The following is a 24,475-nucleotide window of genomic DNA, read 5'->3' as shown; positions in this document are numbered from 1 at the left end:
TAACAAAAGGAGCAAACTGAGCCACAAACACCTAAAATGGATGGGCCGGATAGCATAGTTGCATCACTCATGCAGAAGAAAGGATATGGGGGAAAGAACAGGATTTGTCAGGAGCAAGACAAGGGTGGGCCATCCGGAGAGCCTGCAACTTAGAGAGGTGAATGACTGACTTAGAAAAGCCAGGAGGACTCCTCGGTGGCCACACGTGGGCAGTGACTAGACGCCAGCACATGGAAGTGCCTCTCCTGATGGAGTAGAGGAAGGCAGGCACCTGGGACACCAGCTCCCCCATCTTATACATTTCCTCGTGGCGGCAGTCAGAGGACTACCTCAGCACAGGAAGTGTGCAGATGCTTTCGTACATCTCGGCTCTGCTCCAAGAAGCTCTGGAGCCAAGCTGAAGGCAGATGAAGAGAACATTCTCACTGTGTTCCCGGCTGGTCGTCTTCCAGTTTCCTGAGCCCAGATAAAAGACTTTTTTCACCTCGAAACCAAAAACAAGCTAGGCGACTGCTGCTGAGTCTGGTATAAACAAAAATATTCAGGACTGACTCATAATCCGAGCACTAATTTTCATCTGGATAGATGGGAAAGTCCCTTGTGGGGTGGAGCATAAAAGTGGAGAAATGTAAAGAGGCATCCTTGGCCTTTAATTTAGTCAATGATGAAGCAGCCCCTCACCTTCCTGGCCACATCACGTCTTATGGAACAACAGCCCCCAGGGTCTCCCCCATTTTGGGTGACACAGGACCCTGTTCATTTACCTAAGTCATTTCTACTTCTGTCCAGCTGCCTCTGAAGGATACTAAAATGACGAGATGCACCAACAGAAACAGAGCACAGTTGTGCACACCTCCAGCCTATTCCTGCACATCACCCAAACATGAGTCACCACACAGTATGGCATGTGTAAAGGTTCCCAAAGTCCCTCCTACCATGTGCCCCAAACACTCTCTCCAGGGCAGGGCACTGCCAATGCTGACATTATAATCACCTTGGTTAGTGTGGAGTCCTCTGAGCAAAGGGAGACCCTTGGCAGGAAACAGGAGGAGAAAGGGGAAGAAGAGTTAGAGGGCTCTCAGTCCACCCACCTCCACTCAGGAAGAGCAGCTCTGCTCTTGTGTATTGGTATCTCAAGCCGGAATCCATTAAAAGTAAACTGGTCTTACATATTATGACCTGAGGAGCTCCCTAACACAATCATCTGTGGAGAGATGACAGATGAACCAACTGCCAGTCATAACCACCATAAAAGGGTGAGATGCCAATGGAGGCAAGTTTGAAGAAGGAGGAGAAATAGAGATCCCTCGCAGCCACCATCAGGAAGGCGCAGTACGGGCTCCCAACAGTCAAGGGATGAGGCGAGCACTGACAACCCTGCCCTGTTTTGCAAGGGAAATAAGCCAGAGTGAAAGAAAAATATCGTATGGTATTGTCTACATGTGGAATTTTTAAAGAATCAAATTCATGGAAAGAAGAGGACGGAAGGGTGGGGAAACAAGGAGATGCTGGTCAAAAGGTACAAACTTTCAGTTGTAAGATGAATACATTTTGGAGGTTGCACATACTGCATGGCGACCACAGCTAATAATGCCGTATTATACACCTGAAATGTACCAAGAGAGTAGATCTTAAACACCAGCACAAAAAAGAAAAATGGTAATTCTATGAGGCAATAGATCTGCTAATTAACTTGATTATGGTGATCACTTCACAATGTTATAACATCAAATCATCACACTGTACACTGTAAAAATATACAATTTCATTTGTCAATTACACCTCAGTAAAACTGAAAACAAAACTAAATAAACAACTTTCTGTGATTTAACAGGTGGCCTTCACTACCTGACCACACTCAGTAACAGCAACCCATCAGGGAGGCTCAGATATCAGGATCATAAGGCAAATTTTTTTTTATTTTTTGAGTTGGAGTCTCACTCTGTCGCCCAGACCGGAGTGCAGTGGCCGCTCCCACCACCACAGCCTCGACCTGCTGGGCTCTGGTGATCCTTCCGCCTCAGTCTTCCAAGTAGCTGGAACTATAGGCACACACTACTACACCTGGCTAATTTTTGATTTATTGTAGAGATGAGGTCTCACCAAGTTGCCCAGGCGGGTTTTGAACCCACGAGCTCAGGCAATCCACTCACCTCAGCCTCCCAAAGCGTGGGATTACAGGCTGAGCCACTGAACCCTGTAATGTAATGTAATTTTAATTTAATTAAAATTAAATTTTAATTTTTAAAATTTAAAAATTTTAAATTTTTTTTAAAATGAAGATTCAAGTCAAGATTCTGCAACAACATATTTACTGATAAGAAAATCTGTCCAGTGTATTTTGGTAAGTGGAAACAGTTCTTATCAAAGTAGTGTGCACAATATGAATCTGTATATATCAAATATTCCAAAATGTGAAGAAACCTGAGTCAAAGGATTGTAATTTTTTTAAATGTATTTTCTAAATTTTATAATAATTAGCATATCTTACATGTGCATTTTCTTTTAAGTTTAAAAAATATGATAAATAGGATTACATCAGGCTAAAAAGTTTCTGCACAGCAAAAGAAACAATCAACCAAATGAAAAGGCAGCCAACAGATTGGGAGAAAATATGTGCAAACCATACAAACTATAAAGGATTAATATTCAAAATATATCAGAAACACATGCAACTCAAAAGCAAAAAAACGAGTAACCCAATTTTAAAATGGACAAAAACAAAACAAAAACAAAACCCTGAATAAACAGTTTTCCAAAGATGACATACAAATGGCCATCAGGTAATGAGAAGGTGCTCAACACCACTTATCATCGGAGAAATACACATAAAAAGTACTGAGGTATCACCACACACCTGTTTGGATAGTTATTATAAAAAAGATAGTGAGTGTTGGTGAGGATGTGGAGAAAAGGTAACATTGTTCACTGCTGGTAAGAATGTAAGCGGACAAAACCATTATATAAAATAGTGTAGAGGTTTCTAAAATAATTAAAAATAGAACTGCCATACATGTATACATATACATAAGTCTACCATACTTACATACATACATATAAATCTACCATACATGCAAATATAAAGGATACCATATATACCTATCTACATACAAGTCTACCATACATACACAAAGTCTACCATACATACACAAATCTATCATACATATATACATATAAATCTACCATACATACATACATACCTACAAAATCTACCATACATATATACATATGAGTCTACCATACATACAAGATCTACCATACATACATACATATAAGTCTACCATACGTACATACAAAATCTACCATACATACATACAAGTCTAACACACATACAAAATCTACCGTATGTACATACATGCAAGTCTACCACATATACAAAAAGTCTACCATACATACATACACACGAGTCTACCATATATACATACATCCATGCATAAAGTCTACCATATACACATACCTATGTCTACCATACATCCATACATACAAGTCTACCATACATAGAGAGCTCTGCTGTGTACATACCCAAAGGCAGTGAAATCAGCACCTCGTAGAGAAGTCTGTGCTCCCATGTTCAATAATGATGAAGAGTTTTACTCTAGAAAAATATGCTGCTAGTAACTAAAGGAGAAGTGATTGAATTTTGTGAAGCTGATTCCAAACCCCTAATGTACTGATCTGTCCAGGCAATACCTATATGTTGCTGACAACTGACAACCAGTGTGTATGTTCCTCCTGATGAAAGAATACAGAGGATCTGAAGAGGAATTCTTACCAAAAATAAAAAACCAGACAAAGTACAGTCTATAGTGGACCCAGGCTGTGCTAAATGGCACCACAAGGATGTCATAAGTAAACTGAGACCATGGAAGAAGACTCTGTAGAACAACTGACTCAGTCCTCACTAAATAACAAGCAAAGAGAGGGAAGAGACCCTAAGATTAAAAGCTGTGCATTGGGCACAGGAACCTGCTGAACATATGGAACATACTTGGATATCTGATTCAAGCAAACAAGCGAAAATAAAAGCGTGAAGAGAGAAAAAGAGAAACAAACAGCACAGTCAACCTGGAGAGGGGAGGACAGACCTTTCCCAGGCAAGGTGGCCCTGCGGGCCCTTCTCCCACACACAGTCCCACCTAGCCACAGCACATCCCTGTCGGGCTTCTGCTGCCCCCGTGTGGCCGAGGAAGGCCTGACTTCGAGCCCCTAGACAAGAGGGAAATTGGCCACAAACTCCAAGGTTATCTTTTTTTGACAGATTCCCCCCTCCCTTTTTCACTCAATCCTGGCCAGGATTTGTCCCACTCGTGAACCCGGGTGTTATGCAACAGCAGGTGCCAGGATGGGCGCTGGAATTTTTATCTGCTCAGGAGGCTAAAGAGAGATGGTCATAGACTGCCTGGGGGATCAGGATCCTTAGGAAATCTCCTCTGAGTGAAGGTGGAGACAGGAGAGGGAGTGGCTAAAGGGAGTGGTGATCTGGAAGTGGTCAGTGAAGCCAGCCCCTGTGCCTCGGGAGATGTAGGGAACGCCACACTAAGCTGGTGGTGTTTCTTCCATATGACTGCTATGTGAGCCCCATTCCCAGAAATACAGAGCAACATTCAGCAAGATCCCAATATCTCACTGAGATGTTATGAGTATATTAGCCTGCTATTTGAGCAACACACCATGAAGACTCAGGAGATGAGAGTCAAATTAATTGTTATTACCAAGTAACATGCAAAGAGGTCTAATCGAATCCCTTCATATTTGCAAGATTGTTATTAGGTAGGCATTGATGCGATCCTTAAAATAATTAATTAATATTTTGCTAACCCAGTAAGTCCATTTTCCTCTGCTTAATTTGTTGGCTCTATAACACTAAGAGCAACAGGAGTCTCTGACTAAGGAATATTTGTCAGAACACAGGTGGGCATCATGTAAGCTCACAAACACATATATGCTTGACGAAAGTCTCCAACAGCCAGTTTCTTAACTCTATAATTTAATCCCTTTCTTTCACATAAATCTCTATATAGTCCTCCCATATTGAAGCTCCAGAGCCAGATTTCCTGGGTTCAAATGCAGCTTTAGCATTTGTTGGGTGAACTTAAGCAAATCATCTAAGCTTTCTGAGTCTCAGTTGCCCCCTCTATATAATGGGGATAATAATAATATCGCCTGACAGAGCTCCATGAGTTAATGGCTAGAAAGGGCTTAAAACAGTGCCTGGCACAGCAAGGACTAGGGAAATTCATTAACTCAGTCCCGTGGTTATTTTTTCAAAATGGGTTTGATGTTTAATTAACTAATTTTTACTAATTTTATAAATAAACATGATTTTCTATTTTTTAAACTAATAACATCATTTGTTACCAAAATTAGTGACAATGAAGTGGCCAGTGCCTCCTTGTCTACCCCTTAAGTGTGATGTCATTTTCAGGAGAATCAGACTTGTCGCCCTTATTCTCCTCTAAGCCTCTTTCTTTACCCCCTTAAGCGGGCCTTGTAATGATCAGCCATTTCATCAATCCTTTATCATCAGGAAAAGTAAAGAACAAGCATGTGCGTGTGGCATGTATGCACACGTGCGTGTGTAGCAGGAACAAGTAGTGGAGTTCAGCCATCCTGAACATCCCGCACAACTGTACCTTCAACGTGATCTCTTCCATTTCCTTCCAACTCTGCTCCTGGATCTCACTCCCTCCTCCCTCACCCGCCACAAGGCGACTCTCCCTCTCGTAGCACCTACCGATTGGTGTTCTCCAGAACCTCTACCTTCTTCCGAAGCTCCAAGTTCTCAGTTGAACAAGACTCCACTCTACGAAGGAGACAGAAAGAAGAAAATTGGTTATTATCAGCAGAGCAAATGCCAAGCCAGGAGCAGATGGAGGGAGGTGGGGATCAGGAAAGAAGAGGGGTATCTGTCACTCTAGGGAGGTGTGGGAAAGAGCCTGACCAGCCTGAGGAGGGAAGAAGGATAAAGACACCAAAGAATTAAAAACAGCCAGGTGCAGTGGCTCACGCCTGTAATCCCAACACTTGGAGAGGCCAGGGCAAGAGGACTGCCTAAGCCTATGGGTTTAAGAGCAGCCTGGGCAATTTGGCAAGATCTTGTCTTTATAATAAGTCAAAAAATTAGCCGGGTGTGGTGGCATGTACCTGTAGTTCCAGCTACTGGGAAGGCTGAGGCAGAAGAATCGCCTAAGCCCAGGAGGACGAGACTGTGGTGGCCATGAGCGTGCCACTGCACTCCAAAGCCTGGGCAATAGAGTGAGACTCTTACTTAAAAAAAAGAAGAAGAAAAGGAAGAGGAAGAAGAAGAAGAAAACAGAGAGAGCTGAGTAAGAAATTCCTCAACAAATGAAAGGTGAACACGAATGGTACAAAATACAACTCTCTTTTAGGATGTTACAACCTTGCTTTCCCTCGCTTCTCCCCTGTGGTTTTTAACAGGCATCACGCTTCTCCCTCTGTATCACAGTGATCTGGATGCTACCAGCTGCCCTCATGGCCACAAGGATCAATAAGAAGCAAGGGGAGGGGGAGAACCCAGGACGAGGAACCCCAATGCTGGAGCACACATGCTCCAAAGAGGCATAAAGAGGTAGTCATAGAGATAGCTTGACCCTGGATGCCTACAGATGTTGGAACAGAATGGTCAATAACCGTCCCTCAGTATCTGGGAGAACTGGTTCCAGGACTCCCCATAGACACCAAAATCTGTGAACGCTCAAGTCATCTCTACTTATAATACCTAATACAAAGCAAACACTTTGTAAAGAGTTGTTACACTATAGTTTTTAAATTACTTTTTTATTTACTTATTTACTTTGAACTGCTATTTTTAAGGGTTTTTTTGTTTGTTTGTTTCTGATTACTTTTGAACTGCAATTGGTTGAATCCAAGGATGGGGAACTCATGAATATGGAGAGCCTATTGTACTTAGTGCTAAATTACTGTACTTAGGTGATGGAGCACTAAACTTTCCATGGGAACTTCTAGTACCAGCTAGGAGCCCCTGACCACTTTTTTTCCCCAGATACGCATGAAGATTTGTTTCTGAGCCTGAGGCCTCATAGTCATCTTAAAATGATATTCATTTGTTCACTGAAAAACTATCTTTTAGGGCTAACACAACGTTACATTTAATTCACCTTTTTCTAACAGCCCTTCTGATCTTCCAGGCTTTTCAAAAGGCCACAGGGTGCCTTCAAGTGTTATTAAAAAAGGCCACTCACCTGTACCATGAATAACAGTGGACGAAAAATAAAGGACGCTGACCTGACTTTTCATTCCCCAGGCAAAGTTCTCTAGGCACGAGAGCGTGTGCAGCAGGAACTGGTTAAGCAGCACTGCTCCTATTGGCCAAACAGCGCTCTCCTCTGAGGAGTTTCAGGAATGTGCGGGAATGTTGACATTTGTTCTCAAAAGCCTCCAAGGACTTGGGGCCCTTGGCTAGGAATAGTGTGTTTCAAACGCCTAGACTAAGTGAACTCGTTACTATAAATAATCCCATTGAACAGCCACTAGGTGGCAGGCAAAACATGGCTGATAAGGCACACGCCTGTCAGGGTGGTCAGAAGGAGGAATTCCGTCACTTCTCACCAATTCTCAACACACTCATTTCTCCATGCATACTGCCCAATGAAAATAGCAATTTGCCAGCAAGCTTACTTTTTCTCCAGGCTGTCCATGTATTCTTTCTTCTTCCTCCTGCTTTCCTGGGCAGAAATCTGAGAGATAAGGGAGTGAGGCGATGATTACTTTCCAGCTCTATAAGTAAGCTGAGGGGATTGCCTGAGCCCACGGGTTCGAGACCCGCCTGGGCAACTTGGCGAGACCTCATCTCTACAATAAATCAAAAATTAGCTGGGTGTGGTAGCGTGCGCCTGTAGTTCCAGCTACTTGGAAGGTTGAGGTGGAAGGGTCGCCAGAGCCCAGCAGATCGAGGCTGCGGTGGCAGGGAGCAGCCACTGCACTCCAATCTGGGTGACAGAGTGAGACTCCAACTCAAAAAAAAAAAAAAAGAAGGAAGGTCATTAGCATAGATATCACCAGAGCCCTGCTCACCTCGGCAGCTTCCCCTGTTTACGCTGTCAGTTCATCTACAACCTAGCCTAAACAAATCTCTGTCCTGCAGGGTTCCCACCAGTTGACACTCTCCTCCCCTACTTTCCTCCCCTACTTTCCCCAGTGGAAAGGACGCTGGGCCATGAGCCAGACAAAACATGTGGGTCACGAATCATCAGTGTGTTCCCAAGAGATGATTTTAACTCCCTAGACCTCCATGGGCTCAACAATGTATGTAAAACAAGACAACTGCCCAGCCATGTATCAATTCACAAAGGTTCTGCACATAGATGAAGAGTAATACCAAACTCTGGCCTTCTTCCTCTCTGCCTCCTCCCTTCTAGTCAGCTCATGCCTAAACCATGGTCCCCACAAGTCCCTGCTCAGCACTGAAGGAGCCTAGGACTAGGAGACTGCTGATACTACCTGTAGACCAGTGGGCTAAGAATTTTTTTTTTTTAATCACAAACCCCTACCAAAATAAAAATTTCAGCAAGCACCCCCCAATGTATTTATATTTATTTATGTATAAATCATATACATGTCTACTAGCAGAAACTATTACATACATCATACAACCGAAATTTAAACGGCTGAGAATAAAACGATAAATGTACATGGAAATTCTAATATCTTCACCTGGCCCCTGCATGAATCATCTCTTGGACACCACACGGTGTAGATGATAACTCGAGAGTCTGCTGTCCTAGCCACAGATGGGAGGGGCCGGAGGAAGAGCAGGTGGGTGGTGATGAAGCTCCTCCCCTGGCCTTGGGAAAGCAAGGGCTGAGCCTTGGGCCTCACATGGGATGATTAGTGCTGGCAACTAGGAAGGGAGAGAAAGCTGTGTTGCTCACATTCTCTGCTCTGGGCGTGACTGGTTCTGAAGGGCTCACCTTATTCTTGATCTTCCTCCGGATCTTCTTTAGGGCCTTCTCCTCTGATTTTGTCAGGGGCAGTTTGGTGGGGATTGGATAGCCCTCGGCGATCAGAGTCCTCTTCTCTTCCTCTGTCAGGACCAGGGGGCCTGATCCTTGCAGTTTCTGTGCACACCAAGGAGCAGAAAAGGGTCAAAGAAGAAACAGCACGCTGAAGAGTCACCTCCATTGGGTGATGAGAACCTGTCATGGTGTCTAGCAGATGGCTCAGATAAAAGCATACCCCATCTACTTTGGGTGAGAAAAAGGTACTCTGAAGTGGAAGTAAAGATGGGGTTGACATTCCCATGCGAGGGTTGTAACTCAAGGATCATAATTTAGGGGAAGGGATAAAAAAGCCTCCACCCATTATTTCCCAGAAAGCACCACCAGCTAAAATGTGAAATGTAAAAGTGGAGAATTCATATCCCACAGTCCTGAAGGTTTCCTGGCCTTGGAGTGAGGAAAGATTCGCTTGCAGCTCTGCTGTGTGGAAGGTTGTGTTGTTCTCCTTCTGAAAATGCAACTGTATAAGGTAGTCACCAGGAGCTGCTTCTCACCTCCACTTGCAGCTAAGGGGCCAGAACTTGCAGGGATATACCTGCAGCCTCTTTCCTGGGAAACCTCTGGCTTTAGCAGGTCCAGACTGCCCATCAGCGAAGATGAGAACCATAGCTCATCTCACACAGGCCACAATAGAATGATGCCTGTATAATTAAGTCAAGAGAATGGAGTACTTCTGGCGTATTAGCTCTAGGCTCAATGCCACCGAGGACTTAAAACAAATCCTATGTCTCAAGTTCAAGATCAACCTCCATCACAAGATTCAGGCTGTAAGACTGAATTGATACTTAAGAAAAACTGAGACTAATTAAATGCTAAAATGAAATATCAATTGAAGGTGCATTACAAATATGGAGAAAGAAAACACTTGAGTTTATGTGATCAGGGAAGGTTTAGGGTAGGAGATAAGGCTTGAACCAGGCCTCCTGAAAAAAATAGGGATGATTTATCAGAGAGAAGAGGGCATTCCATACAAAAAGCAGTATTTTGAAAAGTAACTGAAGATGCCCCTCTGCCCGCAGTAGGTAAGGAGTTCCTGAAGCAGCAGAGGGTTGGGCACCTGGTCATAAGTAAGGGTACCAGGGCGTGGTGCCAACAAGTGAGAGGGAAACACAAGTTGGTTGTTGAGCAGGGTCCAACGGGGAAGAGTTTCCCCATAAACATGCATAGGACTCACAGACATACAGCAGATAATCTACTGCAGTGATCCAAAGTTTAGGTTCAAGTCAAAAAAGATAAAGTGGAAAGAATGAATTCTCTTCTCCTTGGTAATAAGAATGTGGCTACAGATCTAGAACTTTTGGGGACAGCATCAATCCAATTTTCAAAGTTACGTTAATAGATGGATAGTTCTCATAGAATTTTTAAATATCTCATTTCATTTAGATGTCATGATATTATAAAATTCAAAAAAGCTAATTATCATTTTTGAGACTTTATAGAGATCAAGTCACTCTTTAGGACAAATAGTTAATTCTCTGTTCCTCATTTTTACTTGGAAAATGGTATCTGTGTGTATGTGAGTGATGAACAGTGACTTGTGATTTTGACTTCTGAGTCCCTGCATGAAGAGTCATACCACACACAAAAAAGGGTAAAAGTATGTTTTTAGCTTTCAGCATCAAATAATTTAATCTCAGAGTGATTTTTAAGTTCACCAAAGACTGACTATTTAAAATATAAAAGGTATTTCCTATTACAGGCCATAAGGACCATTAAATTAATAGCATATCTTTATGGTGAAATTTTGAGGACAACAAAACAAAATGTCTATTCTTCATACCTACAGCCCTGTAAAATGAACATGCGAATACAAACTGGATGTGTGCATGTGAGAAGGAGGAACACGGGGGTAGCAAGATGAGTCTTGTGGGCAGTTCTTAAAAATGCTCTTTAGGGTTTCATCACTCTGCATTAGCCATTACACAGACACTTTCCAACAAGGTTAAAAAGCGAGCATCTTTGGGTGGCCCTGCACTGGGTGATGTCCCATGGGACGGAGGTCTCTGTCTGTCTGTAAACACCTGCTGCATACTTACATGGGGAGCTGTGAGGAGTGGAGAGCTGGAGAGGGCAGAGGGCGCCCGGGGGGCAGCCCTAGCAGGACTGTGGGTCTGAGGCAGGCCGAAGGGGTGCAGGCGTGGGTCGGGGCTCAGGCTGCCCTCTGAGTCGCTGCCATGACTGCTGGGGGGCGTGGGCGGCAGATGTAGGTGGTCCACCGGGGCTACGAAAGAGAAAGCTCAGCTCATCCATCCTAGAACCACAAAGCAAGACCCAGGGCGACACAACTGTGTGTGTCCACATGGTGGACAAGAATGGGGACCCTCCCTGAGCTGACATGGAAAGACCTCCAAGATGTAGTGTGGGGTAGTGGGGAGTGCGGGGTGGGGGGGGAGGGCAGACACAGACAGTGTATACAGTAGTCCTCCTTCTGTATGAAAAAGGGGGAAAAGAGGATACAGACTCATATTTGCCTGCATTGGCATAAAGAAACACTGGGAGTTCATACAAGAAACCAGTAAAGGTGTGACCCAAGGTGGGCATGGTAAAATTAGGGTAGATTGCAACAAGGTATTAATAAGACTATATTCTTTTCAAATGGTTCACACAGTTTGACTTGTAAGCCAAGTTAATGTATTGTGCACTTTAAAGAAAAATCTTGTAAAAGATAGCAGAGCCTGGGCGCCCATAAGGGTTTGCTGCGTCTGGGTCAAGGACAGCTCATGTTTCTGGAAGAATGTGCATGATAGGGCCCGCAGGCAAGATGCCAGGCATTCTTCACTCCGAAACATGATCCATCTTCAGATAGGTGTGCAGGCAAGGGAAAGGTCAGAGGGCGCGCAGGGGGCTTTCTCCTCCAGAGTCCCCCAGCATGTCAAAGTGCACACCTGGTCCTTCCTCAGGGAGGCGCAACATACTGCCTGGCCCTGAGGAGCCTTGGTCAATATCCACTAGGCATCTCCAGGGCAGCAGGGATGAGCCCTTGAAGGAGTCTTCCAATTTAGGTTCAATGAGGACAGAAGCTCTCTCAGGTCCAGTTCTCTTGAAGAGCAGGTATTTCTGTTGTGCCTACAACTGTTACTGAGCCGAGGGAGATAACTTTGGGTAAACCTTCACACCTGGGATCCCCAGAACAATGGAGCCCTTAGCACAGCAGCCATGCAGTGGGGTGGCCCTGGAAGCTTTACACACGGCTGGGTCTACTCAGCCACAAAACTGCATGAGGCCATGGGATGCCTCAGCACATCAGCCCCCCACTGCCACCCCATCTCCTCTTCAAATGGAGATGCCCAAGGTGCTGCAGATAGGCAGGGCCTTCCAGAGACACAACTAACTACTGACCTAGGAAATATGACCCTGCCCATAGCTCCCCTCGGGGATGACAAGCAGCAGTCAGGCATCTCTCTCCTCCTGAAATATCTGAACACCCAAGGTGACAACAGGTGATATCCCCGGCCCCCGTCCTCTGCACACTTTTCTTTCCCACCCCTCTCCTCTCCTCTCACTGTTATTCTCTCTCTATAACCCTTGCTTTCTCTTTTCTAACACACTACTCTTTTCTCTAGATGCTCCCTGGATTTTTGAGTGTCTGTGGGCACTCTTAAAGCTAAAAAGTATTCTAAAGTAATCCTATGTACTCCATTCCCAGCACTCCTGTCAATAGTTGCCAAGGAAGGTAAGCATGTACCTTAAATATGTATGTGCTTGGCTAGAACATGGGAATCGTAATCCGGGTTTTTCTAATGCCATGAGTACTATGCTACTTTATGTTTAAAAATAAGCTAAAACCAGGAAGAAGCACCTATTACATACCCGGAGCTGTCACATTCCTAGGAACTAGCCAAGAGCTCCCCTATCCCTTTCACTTGGCGCAGGCCAAATTTTTCTAACACTGGTCTCCTTTCCAAGCAGAAGGTTCCCCACAAAAGACAGAAATGAAATGAGAAGAAGAGTGAGTGGAGCAAACTTGAATCTCATCTTTCCTGCCTCTTGAGAGCCACTGACCTGGCCACAGGTGCTTCAGTGTCAGGTTTCTAAATATCATTTGAAATGCCACTCTTGGGTTACTGAAAGGTCTGGGAACAACAAGCTACTTTGCCTAGAAACTCTGGTGCATTCAAGGATATTGAATTCCCTTATCTCTGTTTATACAGGATAATGAGGAAGGACTTTATTCTTGAAACATTTCTCCTCCAGTGACCCCAGATCTGAAGCCACTATGGGATTCATCATTACAGTGATCACACATTCTGAACCATATCACTATATAAATTAAAAGAGCAAGATATATTTGAAACAAATAACCAGTGTCACAAAAATGAAAGGATTACTTTAATGCAGTGTATAAAGTGGAACAGCACCACTATGTATCATTCTCAACATGGATTCTAGTCAATTCTATAAATTTTTAAAATTTAATCCTTCATTTACTGATAATAAAGGTATATAAAGAGCCAAACCTGACTAAACTGTCACAAATCAAGTCCTGAGTTCATTTCGAACAGAATGAAGGTGGATGTTTCCATGAGAAGTGCTTGTATGTTGCATTCACATGTTTACATACAGTAGCATATACACATTTTCTATGACAACTGTTGTACTAATTTCTTTTTTGTTGACCACACCAATAAATTGTACTTCCAAATTTGTACTGAAAAAATAAACAAAAAGGGAGGTGGCAGTGTGACTCTCCAAGGCACAGAACTGAGGAGGGCAGGATCCGTGCAGGGAAGTCTGCACAAACAAGGCAGAGAGAGCTTTGTTAGACTTCCTAAGGCATGGAGTCTGCACCCAGGATCCCTAACTATGGACTTCGCAGGAGAACCAAGAAAGAGAAATCCAACAGATAGGAACATAGAGAAAGAGAAAATGCAAAATCTGTATGACAACTTCAAGTATGGCACCACTGAGTTCTAAATGGCTGGATGGCAAGAAGCCTAGAGGAGGCAAAATGGTAGAAAATGAACATTACCAGATAGGTAGGGTGCTCCTGGCAACTGTCATCATCTGAAGCCAACATTTAAAAACACTGATGCAGCCAGACAGATCAACTGTGAATTCACTTCACAAAGGGTTGAAACAAGAGTTGTTTTAACCAAGCAAGGTAGCTAGTAGCTTTGACAACTGTTGTCTATTTGTGGGGCTGTACTGGGTTCACACCAGAATGGAATAAGAGCTGCAGTTCTCTAGTTCACCAGTGTCTGCATCATAGCAGTCTAAAAAGGTTTTGTTTGTTTTTTTAAATCACCCTAGAAAGGAGCAAAATTACAGTACCCCTTCGCCAGAAATTAATCATGTACATATGTGGGAAAATAAGATTTAACTTTCAAAATTTGTATTTGGAAACAAGGTTTTTAAGAATGGAGCTATTCTATAAACAGATCCCAGCACTCCCACCCATATCTCCTTTCTCTGTAGGCCGCAAGACCACGTCCATGGCCTGAGGATGCAGGCGGAGTAGACAGACCTTCTTTAGGAGAGAAGTTCAAAAACCGGTCCACTTCATGAGGCTCCAGCTTGATTTTGGGGATGATGGTCTGGCACGAGGAATCCACCTGAAGAAAGAATTCCAAGCACAGATTTTAAAAACCAGTGACAACCTTGAAGACTGTCACCAGCAAGTCATTTATCACCTGCATCTTCCTCTCAGGACAACGCTGCCTCTCTGGAGCATAGCTGAGCATACGCAGTTTTTCTGACAAGGATTCACCTCAGCTTTTTCTCATTGACCAACTTAACCACATAGCTGATGGTGCCTTCAGGATGCTAAAGCTGAAAGCCAAGGCTCACTTGTCACTGTTTCCTTTTACTGTTTTTGTGGTGTTATAAAGGTATCTTATCACAAAATATTCTGGTAAATTTTTAAAGAGTCACAGTCCTCCACTGGTTTGGCCTGGGGTAGGGACTGTGCACCAGGCTACTTCCTTTTTCTTCAATATTCCTAATGGCTTCCAAGATTTCTAACCATCCATGAAATACCCAGCAGGGAAAGGAAAAGACTGATTTGTCCCATACACAGAGAACACGGCCATGACCCTGAGCTTTGTTAGTTACACACTTAAAAATCACCTGAATTAAAATCTTATGAGACAAGGAGACCACTATGGACCCCAGGAGCCCAGTCCAACAAAAAAACTCAGGTAGCCACTGAGAAAGGAATCCTGGAGGGCAGTTGCAGGAGTCTTCTGTCTACAGCCCTTCATCTGCTGCACAGAAGGACCAAGAACTGGGTATACAGCAATGCTCTGGGGACTCTGCTGATTCTATGTCACCTTTACCTGAGCAGGTACACACTGTATTGTTTTGGGGTTTTTTTGAGTTAGAATCTCATGCCATCGCCAAGGCTGGAGTGCACACTCACAGCCACCCCAACATTGACCTGCTGGGCTCTAGTGATCCTTCCAACTCAGCCTTCCAAATAGCTGGAACTACAGGTGTGTGCTACCATGCCCAGCTAATTTTTTATTTATTGTAGAGATGAGGTCTCGTCAAGTTGCCCAGGCTAGTCTCGAACCTGTGGGTTCAGGCAATCCACTCGCCTCGGCCTCTCAAAGTGCTGGGATTACAAGCTGAGCCACCGAGCCCAACCAACACTGTATCTTGCTCATAGGAAATATGACTTAAGGAATGTCAGTGGAGTCATTGTTTATATCCAGAGACTCTGAAGTTAAGGAATGCTAAGACTGGCTTCCAACATCTGTAAGAAGATGTGTAAGTGTTTGGTCCACTCCGAAAGAAGGTGGAATCTAATTAAATTCTACTTGCTGCAGGCATGGAATCGAGCAAGGAAGAAAGTCCTGATTTCTAATGCTTTTCACATGTAATTCAATAAGGATCAGTAGGTAGGCGATTCCTGAATCGAGTAAGAGTAACTCAGCATTACATTAGCATATTACACAGGAGCCGGCACTCCCAGCAGCCTTGCACTGTAAGTCATAGCTTGCACCATCACCTTAACCACTCCCTCCCCAGTGCTTAAATATCAGTGCCATGAGAATTTTTTTAACCATGAATATTCATCTGTGATTTTTTCTTTAAATAGTAATCAAAGGAAAAGATTAAATCAACTTTGCTACCAATGTTTCTGAACAATGGCACTACAGGAAGCTGACACCAAATCAACATACTCTTGATAGATGCGTGTATATATGCATACATATAAAGTTGCATCCTTAAGTGTATATAGGCACTAACTCCAAAAACATTAAATGCCTTATTGGAAAATGAGGATCTGTATCTTTAATCCAACATGGAAGAAAATTGAGTATACCCCAGCATTCATCTGCAGAGGGGGTTCCTCCTTTTCAAAAGGTGTGGAGATGGCTGTGATGGTCAGAGTGACAGAAGGCACAAGTCCTGGGGGTGGGTCATCCGTAATTGGCTCGGTCTTGATGGTTGTTGAAGGAAAATCTGTGGACAGGTACCATTTCTCACCTTCCACTTCATCTGCAGGAAAAAGACAAGCACATATGTGAACCTGTTCAAGGCACTGGGCATCAGCTAAACAAAAAATCACTGGTCTTTCTCCCCCAAAAAAGCTCAACAAAGGATGATTGAGAGTGGAATAAAACAAAATAAAGTGAGTGTGTGAGAGAGGTGATGAATGGATAAGGAAAGAACGGCAAAGTAAGAATCTGTACTCATATTCACTTGTGACTATGTCTAAAGAACTCTGGAAGGAATACATATCAAAGAAAGAAATGTGGCTTCCTGGGCGGGGCAGGAAGGAGACTGGATAGATGGGGAAGAGGATGGTGGGGAGGATTTGGAATGTGTCATGAGTTACGCTTTTTGTTTTTAAATCAAGTTATCCATTCAAAATGTGTCATCCATTCAAAAATATATAAGCACATTTTAAAACAAGAATGAAAAACACAAATGGTTGGCACTAAGGTCTCAGGAGAGAGGACAAGAGAAGGGTGAATGATGAGTGGGTTTCTCTCCTTCTCCCCAGTGGAAAGTTCTTTGGTCTCGTGGGTTTTTTTTTTCTTCTCACTCCCTGTTTTGTTTTGTTTTTTTCCTTGTCTGTTTTCCCTGTGATCTCACTTATGCCTTAAACCTAACGTAGACTTTCACGGACTTTGCTCAACAAACATCTGCCCTTTGCTGACTGAGCCTTGGCGGGTCTGGGTTTTTCTTCCACAAGCTTTCCTGAATATCACCAGGCCTGGGGACAGATAATAACCAATCAACAAGACAGAACAGAGTGCCTCTATCACTTAACGCACATTCTTCCTTAAGTGTAAGCAGTACCGTGCATTTCTTACCAAATTACTTCAGAGCTAGTGCTGCAGCTCTGCCCTGGAAAAGCAGAGAGGAAGGGAGACTAAGCATAGAGCACGAAAAAACAAGACGGTGGTTCCCAAAGTCCACATTTCTTACCTAATACCAGTTTTACGAAAATGAAGCTGAAATAAAGCAAATATATGCTCCTTTGCTTTGTGAAAATGTTTAAACACCAGATGCTTCACATGCATAGTGACCCACTAATGTTCAGGGGAACAAAGTTAATCACATTTTAAATAATTTTACATTCAAGAATTTGACTCCAGTTTTCTTATGAAAACGCACATGAAAATCATTCAGGACAACTAGGAGGAGAGGAAGGGCAGACACAGAAACTGAAAACTAAAATCCACAGTTATTAAAATGTTATTTCCTAAGCAACTTCCTTCATGCCTTGAAAAAGTTTGGTTCACATTCACAAAGGAAAATTATTTTCCTCCTAAATCCAGTTTAAAATTGACTTGATGAATTATTCCAGTCCTAATTTATTTCCTGAGGTAAAATAAAGACGGACAAAACTTCTGATGGTGGAAGATATTTTGCTAAAGCAGTGGGGGCAGCTGAGAGCTGTGGTGTGACTGGAGATTTCCATCATTCATGGGGTGTGGGCGACATTCTGGTGGAGGGGGCCGGGGAGGGAACAAAGGGCCTTCTGATGGCAGCCAGAGGGGAGAGACCACTCTGTACTTGACACAGACAGCATCCTAGCTCAGCCTGGAGAAACAACTGGACCAAAAGATGAAAGAAGATTCCAACACCTCTCCTGAAAGCAGCTCAAAAACTAGAAGACTGTGCCACAAGGAAGACCCACTTAGGACAGAGTCAGGAAGGGGTCTGAGAGAGAGTACAGATCTCACTTTCTCCATTCAGCAATGGCATGTCAATGCCTTTGCTTTTTGAAGTCAACACCGAAAGCCTGCCCAAACTGAGCAATATTTACCTCTGGCAAAGGCTGGAGAGAGACAGATGAAATACAGCCTCAGTACATGTGGAAATGAAAAGTAAGGAAGCACTCCCTGGGGAAAAGGCTGCCCACAATTACCAGGAAATTGTGAGATAAGACCAGATTCCCTGACTGTGCAATTAAGGTGACTGTGATGAAACTTAATTCACAAGGCAAACAAAAGAAAAGGCAAACATAAACACAAAAAGTGAACACAAAATTATAAGTCAAAAAAGAAAATGGCTAATGAGACCAGTTCTTCCAAACTAACAAGGCCATTCTCAAAGTGTGCATATTCAAAAAACAGGTCACCACAGCTTATATTCTTAATGCTAAGTGTCCTCTAGCCCTCTTTAAAAACATATAAATATCACCACTGCTATTTCAGGGGATGGAGACTGCATGGCAAGTGATGATACCTGACTAAAAAATGAAACCTGCCCCCCAAGACAATGGAAGCTTTTCAAGTGGGAAGACCAAGGAGGCGCCTCTCCTCAGCTTTTTTGAGGACAAACAGTTGGTGTTGCCGTCATGCCTCCACTCCAATCCAGCAATTTATTCCTCTATCCTGAAAGATGTTTTAGATTGAGTAAAGGCCAAAAAGTTCAAAGGCATCATTTTATAGATGAGGAAAATGACATGCAGGTCTAGGTCACATCACAAATTAGTGGCAGAACCCAGATCTATGCACTCTGGCCAGTAATCTTTCCACTACGGAAGCAACTCAACATGGATAGAGATGTATGCACAACTCAATGTGTATAAAGATAATCCTGTAATACTGCAGCATTATTTATAATCAGAAAATGTGGAAATAACCATAATATTTGACAGCAAAGGAAGGGTGAAGTCAATTATGGTACATCCATACAATGGAATATTTATGTAGACATTAATGATACATTTATAAAACCTCTTTAATAACAACAGAAATGTGTATGATAGAATATTAGGAAAAAATCTAGATATAAATTTATATATTATTAATGAAGAAAATGATAGAAAAAAGACAAAGAAGATATACCAAATAGTAAGTACATCACTGGATATTCATTCAGAACACGCATGACTTTTTTTCCTTTAAACTTTTTAGTATTCCTCAATTTCCAATATTGGGAAACTCTTGTCCCTGGATGAACACACATGGCCATGGCCTGCCTCTGCCTGTTCTACTTTATGCCTTAGGATGGTTATTATTAGATAGAGAAGATCCAATGGATCAAGAGACCATTTAGAGACCCTTGACTCAGAGCCAATGAGTACCTTGAATATGTAAGCAAGTTGCATCCCTGGCTCCAGGTCTTCTCCCACCCTCCCTCCACCCAAGTCTTTTGCCTTGTAATTTTGCAGTACCCTCCCACTGTGTGCTGATCCCCACCCTGGGCTTAACCATGTGACTTGACTTAATCACTGGCATGTGAGCTTTTTTTTTTTTTTTTGAGTAGGGCTCTCACTCTGTCGTCCAGGATGTAGGGCAGTGGCATACTCACAGCTACCACATCCTCGACCCACTGGGCTCCGGTAGCTGGGCTCAGGCCTTCCAAGTTACTGGAACTACAGGTGTGCACTCCCATGCTCGACTAATTTTTATTATATTTTATTTATTGTAGAGACGAGGTCTTGCCAAGGTGCCCAGGCTGGTCTCAAACCCATGAACTCAGGCAATCCTCTTGACTCGACCTCCCAAAGTGCTGGGAATAGACTTGAGCCACTGCGCCCAGCCTGTAATTTATTTTTTAAGGAATAAATGGCCACTCTATTTACATGTGTGTATGTGTGGGTAAATATATACATATTTATAAAGATTCTGCCAAATCCCAATTTAGGGTTTAATTTTTTTTTCCTTTTTCCAGGAACCAGTAACTAATCTGTGCCATTATCTATGTGGCACATATGGAAATGATTGAGCGTCTGTATTTTGGTTTTGCTGTTACCTTGGCTTTGAGTTTATGTCTTTTTTAGTGTCTCTGTCTGCCTTGATATTTTGGTAATCTTGGCACCTAGCTCTATTGCTTGTGGCTACTCCATTTTGTCCTTGGATATAAAGGACTTACTCCTTACCCTGAGACAGTGGCTTGTTTTTGTTTTCTCGCTGATAGCTAAGTGGTAATGCTGAAGAAACATGCCAGTTGAGTTTGACCTTTGACAGGAAAGCTGTTTAAATAAATCAGATGATGTGGGAGTTGTTCTTTTTACTTTCCACAGTATGCATGCTAAACTTATCAGGAGATGTTTTTCATCTGAAATGAAACTTAAAAGGCGTATAAACAAAATTTAGAAGGAACATTTTTTTTCACTCAGTATCTGAGCCTCAAGTTTTAGAAATTAGAGGGTATAGAGTGTCTATGGACTCTTACTTTTGTAGTTTAGCCAATAATTTAGACATCCAAAGATTATTCCAGTTCTAAGCTATGGTGGTTCTACTGATCTTTATGCCAATAAAACAAAACTTCAAAAATAAGGTCATGTGGAAAAATTGCACTATATATTCTACTCTTTCACTCTATGCTTTGTTAACCCCTTAATTCATAGGTTACATTTGTCATTTTGTTTTTTACTCTGATCTGATGTTTATTTCACTTTAGGGACAGAGTACAAGCCAACACCCAGTAGTTCAGATTGAAAGCTCTTTTCTCTAATTTCAACTACCACTAGAATGCTGTTCTCACCAGACTACTTACTGGCTGACTTTCTTCACATGAAGTCATTTATTTCATGATATGACTGGTAGGTTTAATCATCTAGTCTACACATATTTATTGATATGACTCTCAGTTGATGGTTTAGAGGCATTATTGTGGAAATGAAAGCATTATTTTATTGTAGCAGATTCAGATGTAATGAATTTAACTTCTTGTTCATACATTCTTCTATATCATATTAGCCAGCTATATTGCTGCATAACAAACCATAACAAAACTCTGGCTTAAACAACAGTAATTTATTATTGTAGTTCACATGTTTATTCCTAAGCTGCCACAGCACTCTAGCCTGGGCGACAGAGTGAGACTCCAATTCAAAATATATATATATATATATATATATATATATATATATATAAATCACATGGGGTAAATACTACTCATATGATAAGAGCACGTATATAGTTATTCCTCGAACAACATAGGTTTGAACCACGCAGGTCCACTTACACAGATTTTTTTTCACCATACATGAACTGAAAATATAATTTGTGGGGTATAAACCCTGCATATACAAAGGGCCAACTGTATATCCATTTACTGTTTATGCAGCATGTCTAAAGTGAAAATGAAATTTTTTAAATTAAGTAGATATGCCTCATCTAAATCTTTCAGCATTTTATTTGTCTGCCTTTTGAAAATCTTCAAAGGAGTTATCAAATCTTGACCAATTTTTGTTGTAAAAATTTCTTAAAGGAAAAAATGCTAAGGATGGGTTCTGGAAGCTGGGGGAAGGGGCAATAATTCAGTCAAATGTGTCAGAATCATATTAAACTACAGTCCACTATGTGCTCAAATGGAAGTTAGAGGCCTGTCTGCCTGTCTGCCTCTGGTCCTTTCCTGAGCATCTTAACCCCGAAATAACTCAGTCTTGAATGGCATGAAGAAGTGATGGTAATAATAAAAAGGCAAATACTTATTATGAGCATTTACTATGTGTTGGATATTGTTCTAAGAGCTTTAGATGCATTAATTAATTTAATCCTAAAAGTAGCCATGTGGGGTATGCACTACTATTACTCCCATTTTACAGATACGGAAACTAAGGGAATAAAGAACTCAACCAAAGTTACACAGCTGGCACATACAGACCTGGGATTCACATTCAGACAAATGAGGACAGGCTGTACCTTTTCCACCCAAGTTTATTGCTTTTCAACAGGCAGATGATTACATAGATCACAAGCGAAGGGTGCTTATTCTTTAATTAATGCTATTTTGAGCCAGGCATAGTGGCTCACACCTACAATCCCAATACTTTGGGAGGCCAAGGCAGGAGAACCACTTGAGGCCCAGAGTTCGAGATGAGTCTAGACAAGATAGCGAGACTCTATCTCCACATAAAATCAAAATATTAGGCAGGCATGGAAACATGCGCCTGTAGTCCTGGATACTTTGGGTCCCAAGTTCAGGAGGTTGAGACTGTGGTAAGCAGTGGATTGTGCCACTGTACTCCAGCTTGGGCGGCAGAGTGAGACTTTGTCTCTCAGAAGAAAAAAAAAAGTTATTCTGAGTCCTTAATTAGCCACTGCAAAAGGTGCCATATTGGTTCTTTCTATATTTCTCACTTTAGTGTATACAGACTTCTCACCCAATGTTCCTGAGATGAAGAATCTCACTTTAAGGTCATTAATAATAGCTGCAAAGTTTTGAGTGCTTATTACCTGCCAGGCACTCATCCCGGATTAGATGGATCTCTGGAATAGGCACAATTTCTCTCAAATACTTCCCTTATTCAGTGTTCTTCCTGTGTATACAGAACCTCTTTCCCTGGCTCCTCTCATTTTTATTGTGGTCATTTAGTAAATTACGTATTTCATTATGCAGTTATCCACATAAAGACAATAAGAAAAATAGCTATTATTTATTCAGTGTTTACTAACTGCCAGGCACTGTTCAGGAGCTTAATAAATATTAACTCATTTAATCCTTACCACAGTGATATGAAGTATTATTATTGTTCCCACTTTACAGATCAGGAAAGTGAAACATGAGCGTTCAGTAACTTGCCCAAGATCACATTACTAAGTGGCAGATACCAGACTCAGATAGAGGGAACTGCCTCCAGAGATTAACCCACTGTACTCAATTAGTGTTCTGTTTTTAGCACCTCGGGTCCTCCTGTACAAGACGGCATTCAGAGTATGAATTAAATAATTATATGGGGAAAAATCACTAATCTTAAAGATTTATTTAGTACACACATTACAACACTCTCATGCATGCTTTTTTCTTCATTGAAGTTATGACTATCATTCGTGAACATCACAAGTAATTATAATTGCTAGATAGATGTAAACGATGTAAATACTGCTTTCTTTCTTCCTTTTTTTTGTTTTTTTTTTTTTTTTGGTAGAGATAGAGTCTCACTTGATTGCTCAGTTGATCTTGAACTCCTGGCTTCATGCAAGCCTCCTGACTCCACGGCCTCCCAAAGTGCCAGAATCACCACACTTGGCCTACATTGCTTTCTTATACTAACCTAGCATTAGAATGGCTAGGCAGAAAAGGAATTCATTATTTTACTTTTTTTTTTTAAAGGAAAACATCATTATCTTTTTTACCTGTATAGAAAAAAGTAAAAGGTAACGCCAAAAAAGGCGATGAATAGCAAAATAGCACACATCACAAGACCAAGCTTCAGGTTGGAGAGAACAGCTGTTCCTCTGCTTGTCCTCCCCATCCACCATCAGGTTGTTCCTTTAACCCGAGCATAGCAGAGGACCCAGTTACTCTCTGCTGCTACAGGACAAACACATCTTCCTCTTCTACCCTCAAATGACTCCCCTGAAAGATGACTCAGACAGATGCTCTGATGACCAGCTCAAACTAAATGTGATAAAGACACAGCTACTCATCTCATCTGTGTGACTGTCCTTCAGGCCCCACTTCCCTGGAACATGTCAACATTAAGATCTCTTCAATATTGTAGACCAAAATCTAAGTCATCTCTGACTCATCTCTGCCCTTTCCTCAGCATCCTTGATCCTGTGCTAATCCTGCTGAGGGTTTCATCATGTTGTTTCGAAATCCATTTCCCTTTGCCATCATGGTATACGCCTCTCCATTTCTCCCTGGATCACCGGAGCTGCGCACCTCATACCTGCCCTTGCTCCACCAGCTGTCGATGCCACTGTCTACTCTAATCATCAAAGATCGCCATCCCACTTTTCTCAGGCCCTGCTTTCCGTCACGCAGGGGTCAACCCTGCATGCTTCCCTTCCTCCGGGCTGTCCCATTTACCCCATGAGACGTCATCCTAGCAACATCTGCTCACCTTTAGCCCACAGACTGTTTTCATCCCCACCTGTAAGCACAACTTCATACATTTAAGGCATCTGTACTAAGCTGACTCAGCCATCCCCTGCCACTGTGAACCCAATTTGCAGCTCGATTAGTCAGAAGGATGACTATTATTTATGTTCCTGCCTCCCCCTACAGATCTGAAACAGCTGTAGTTACTATCCCTTACTCCACCCTAAATAAAGTGACCTTGACTTGTGTGTGGT

At 42.4% G+C, this 24,475-nt stretch overlaps 1 protein-coding gene across 1 annotated transcript in view; it reads right to left on the bottom strand.

The window, feature by feature from the left end:
* Window positions 1-24,475, bottom strand: part of CREB3L2 (cAMP responsive element binding protein 3 like 2) — a 124,765-nt gene that overhangs the window by 13,477 nt on the left and 86,813 nt on the right. Inside the window, exons 3-8 of the mRNA XM_008055028.1 lie at window positions 16,306-16,481; window positions 14,503-14,590; window positions 11,075-11,259; window positions 8,952-9,098; window positions 7,660-7,718; window positions 5,735-5,803 (exon numbers count right to left, since the gene is read on the bottom strand). Coding sequence (XP_008053219.1) covers window positions 5,735-5,803; window positions 7,660-7,718; window positions 8,952-9,098; window positions 11,075-11,259; window positions 14,503-14,590; window positions 16,306-16,481 — 724 coding nt within the window. The remainder of the gene's footprint in view (window positions 1-5,734; window positions 5,804-7,659; window positions 7,719-8,951; window positions 9,099-11,074; window positions 11,260-14,502; window positions 14,591-16,305; window positions 16,482-24,475) is intronic.

This window comes from Carlito syrichta, unplaced genomic scaffold, assembly GCF_000164805.1.
Source record: "Carlito syrichta isolate Samal-C Ts95f unplaced genomic scaffold, Tarsius_syrichta-2.0.1 Scaffold301636, whole genome shotgun sequence".
In the NCBI taxonomy this organism is placed as follows: domain Eukaryota; kingdom Metazoa; phylum Chordata; class Mammalia; order Primates; family Tarsiidae; genus Carlito; species Carlito syrichta.
This window is presented reverse-complemented; position numbering and strand designations above follow the sequence as displayed.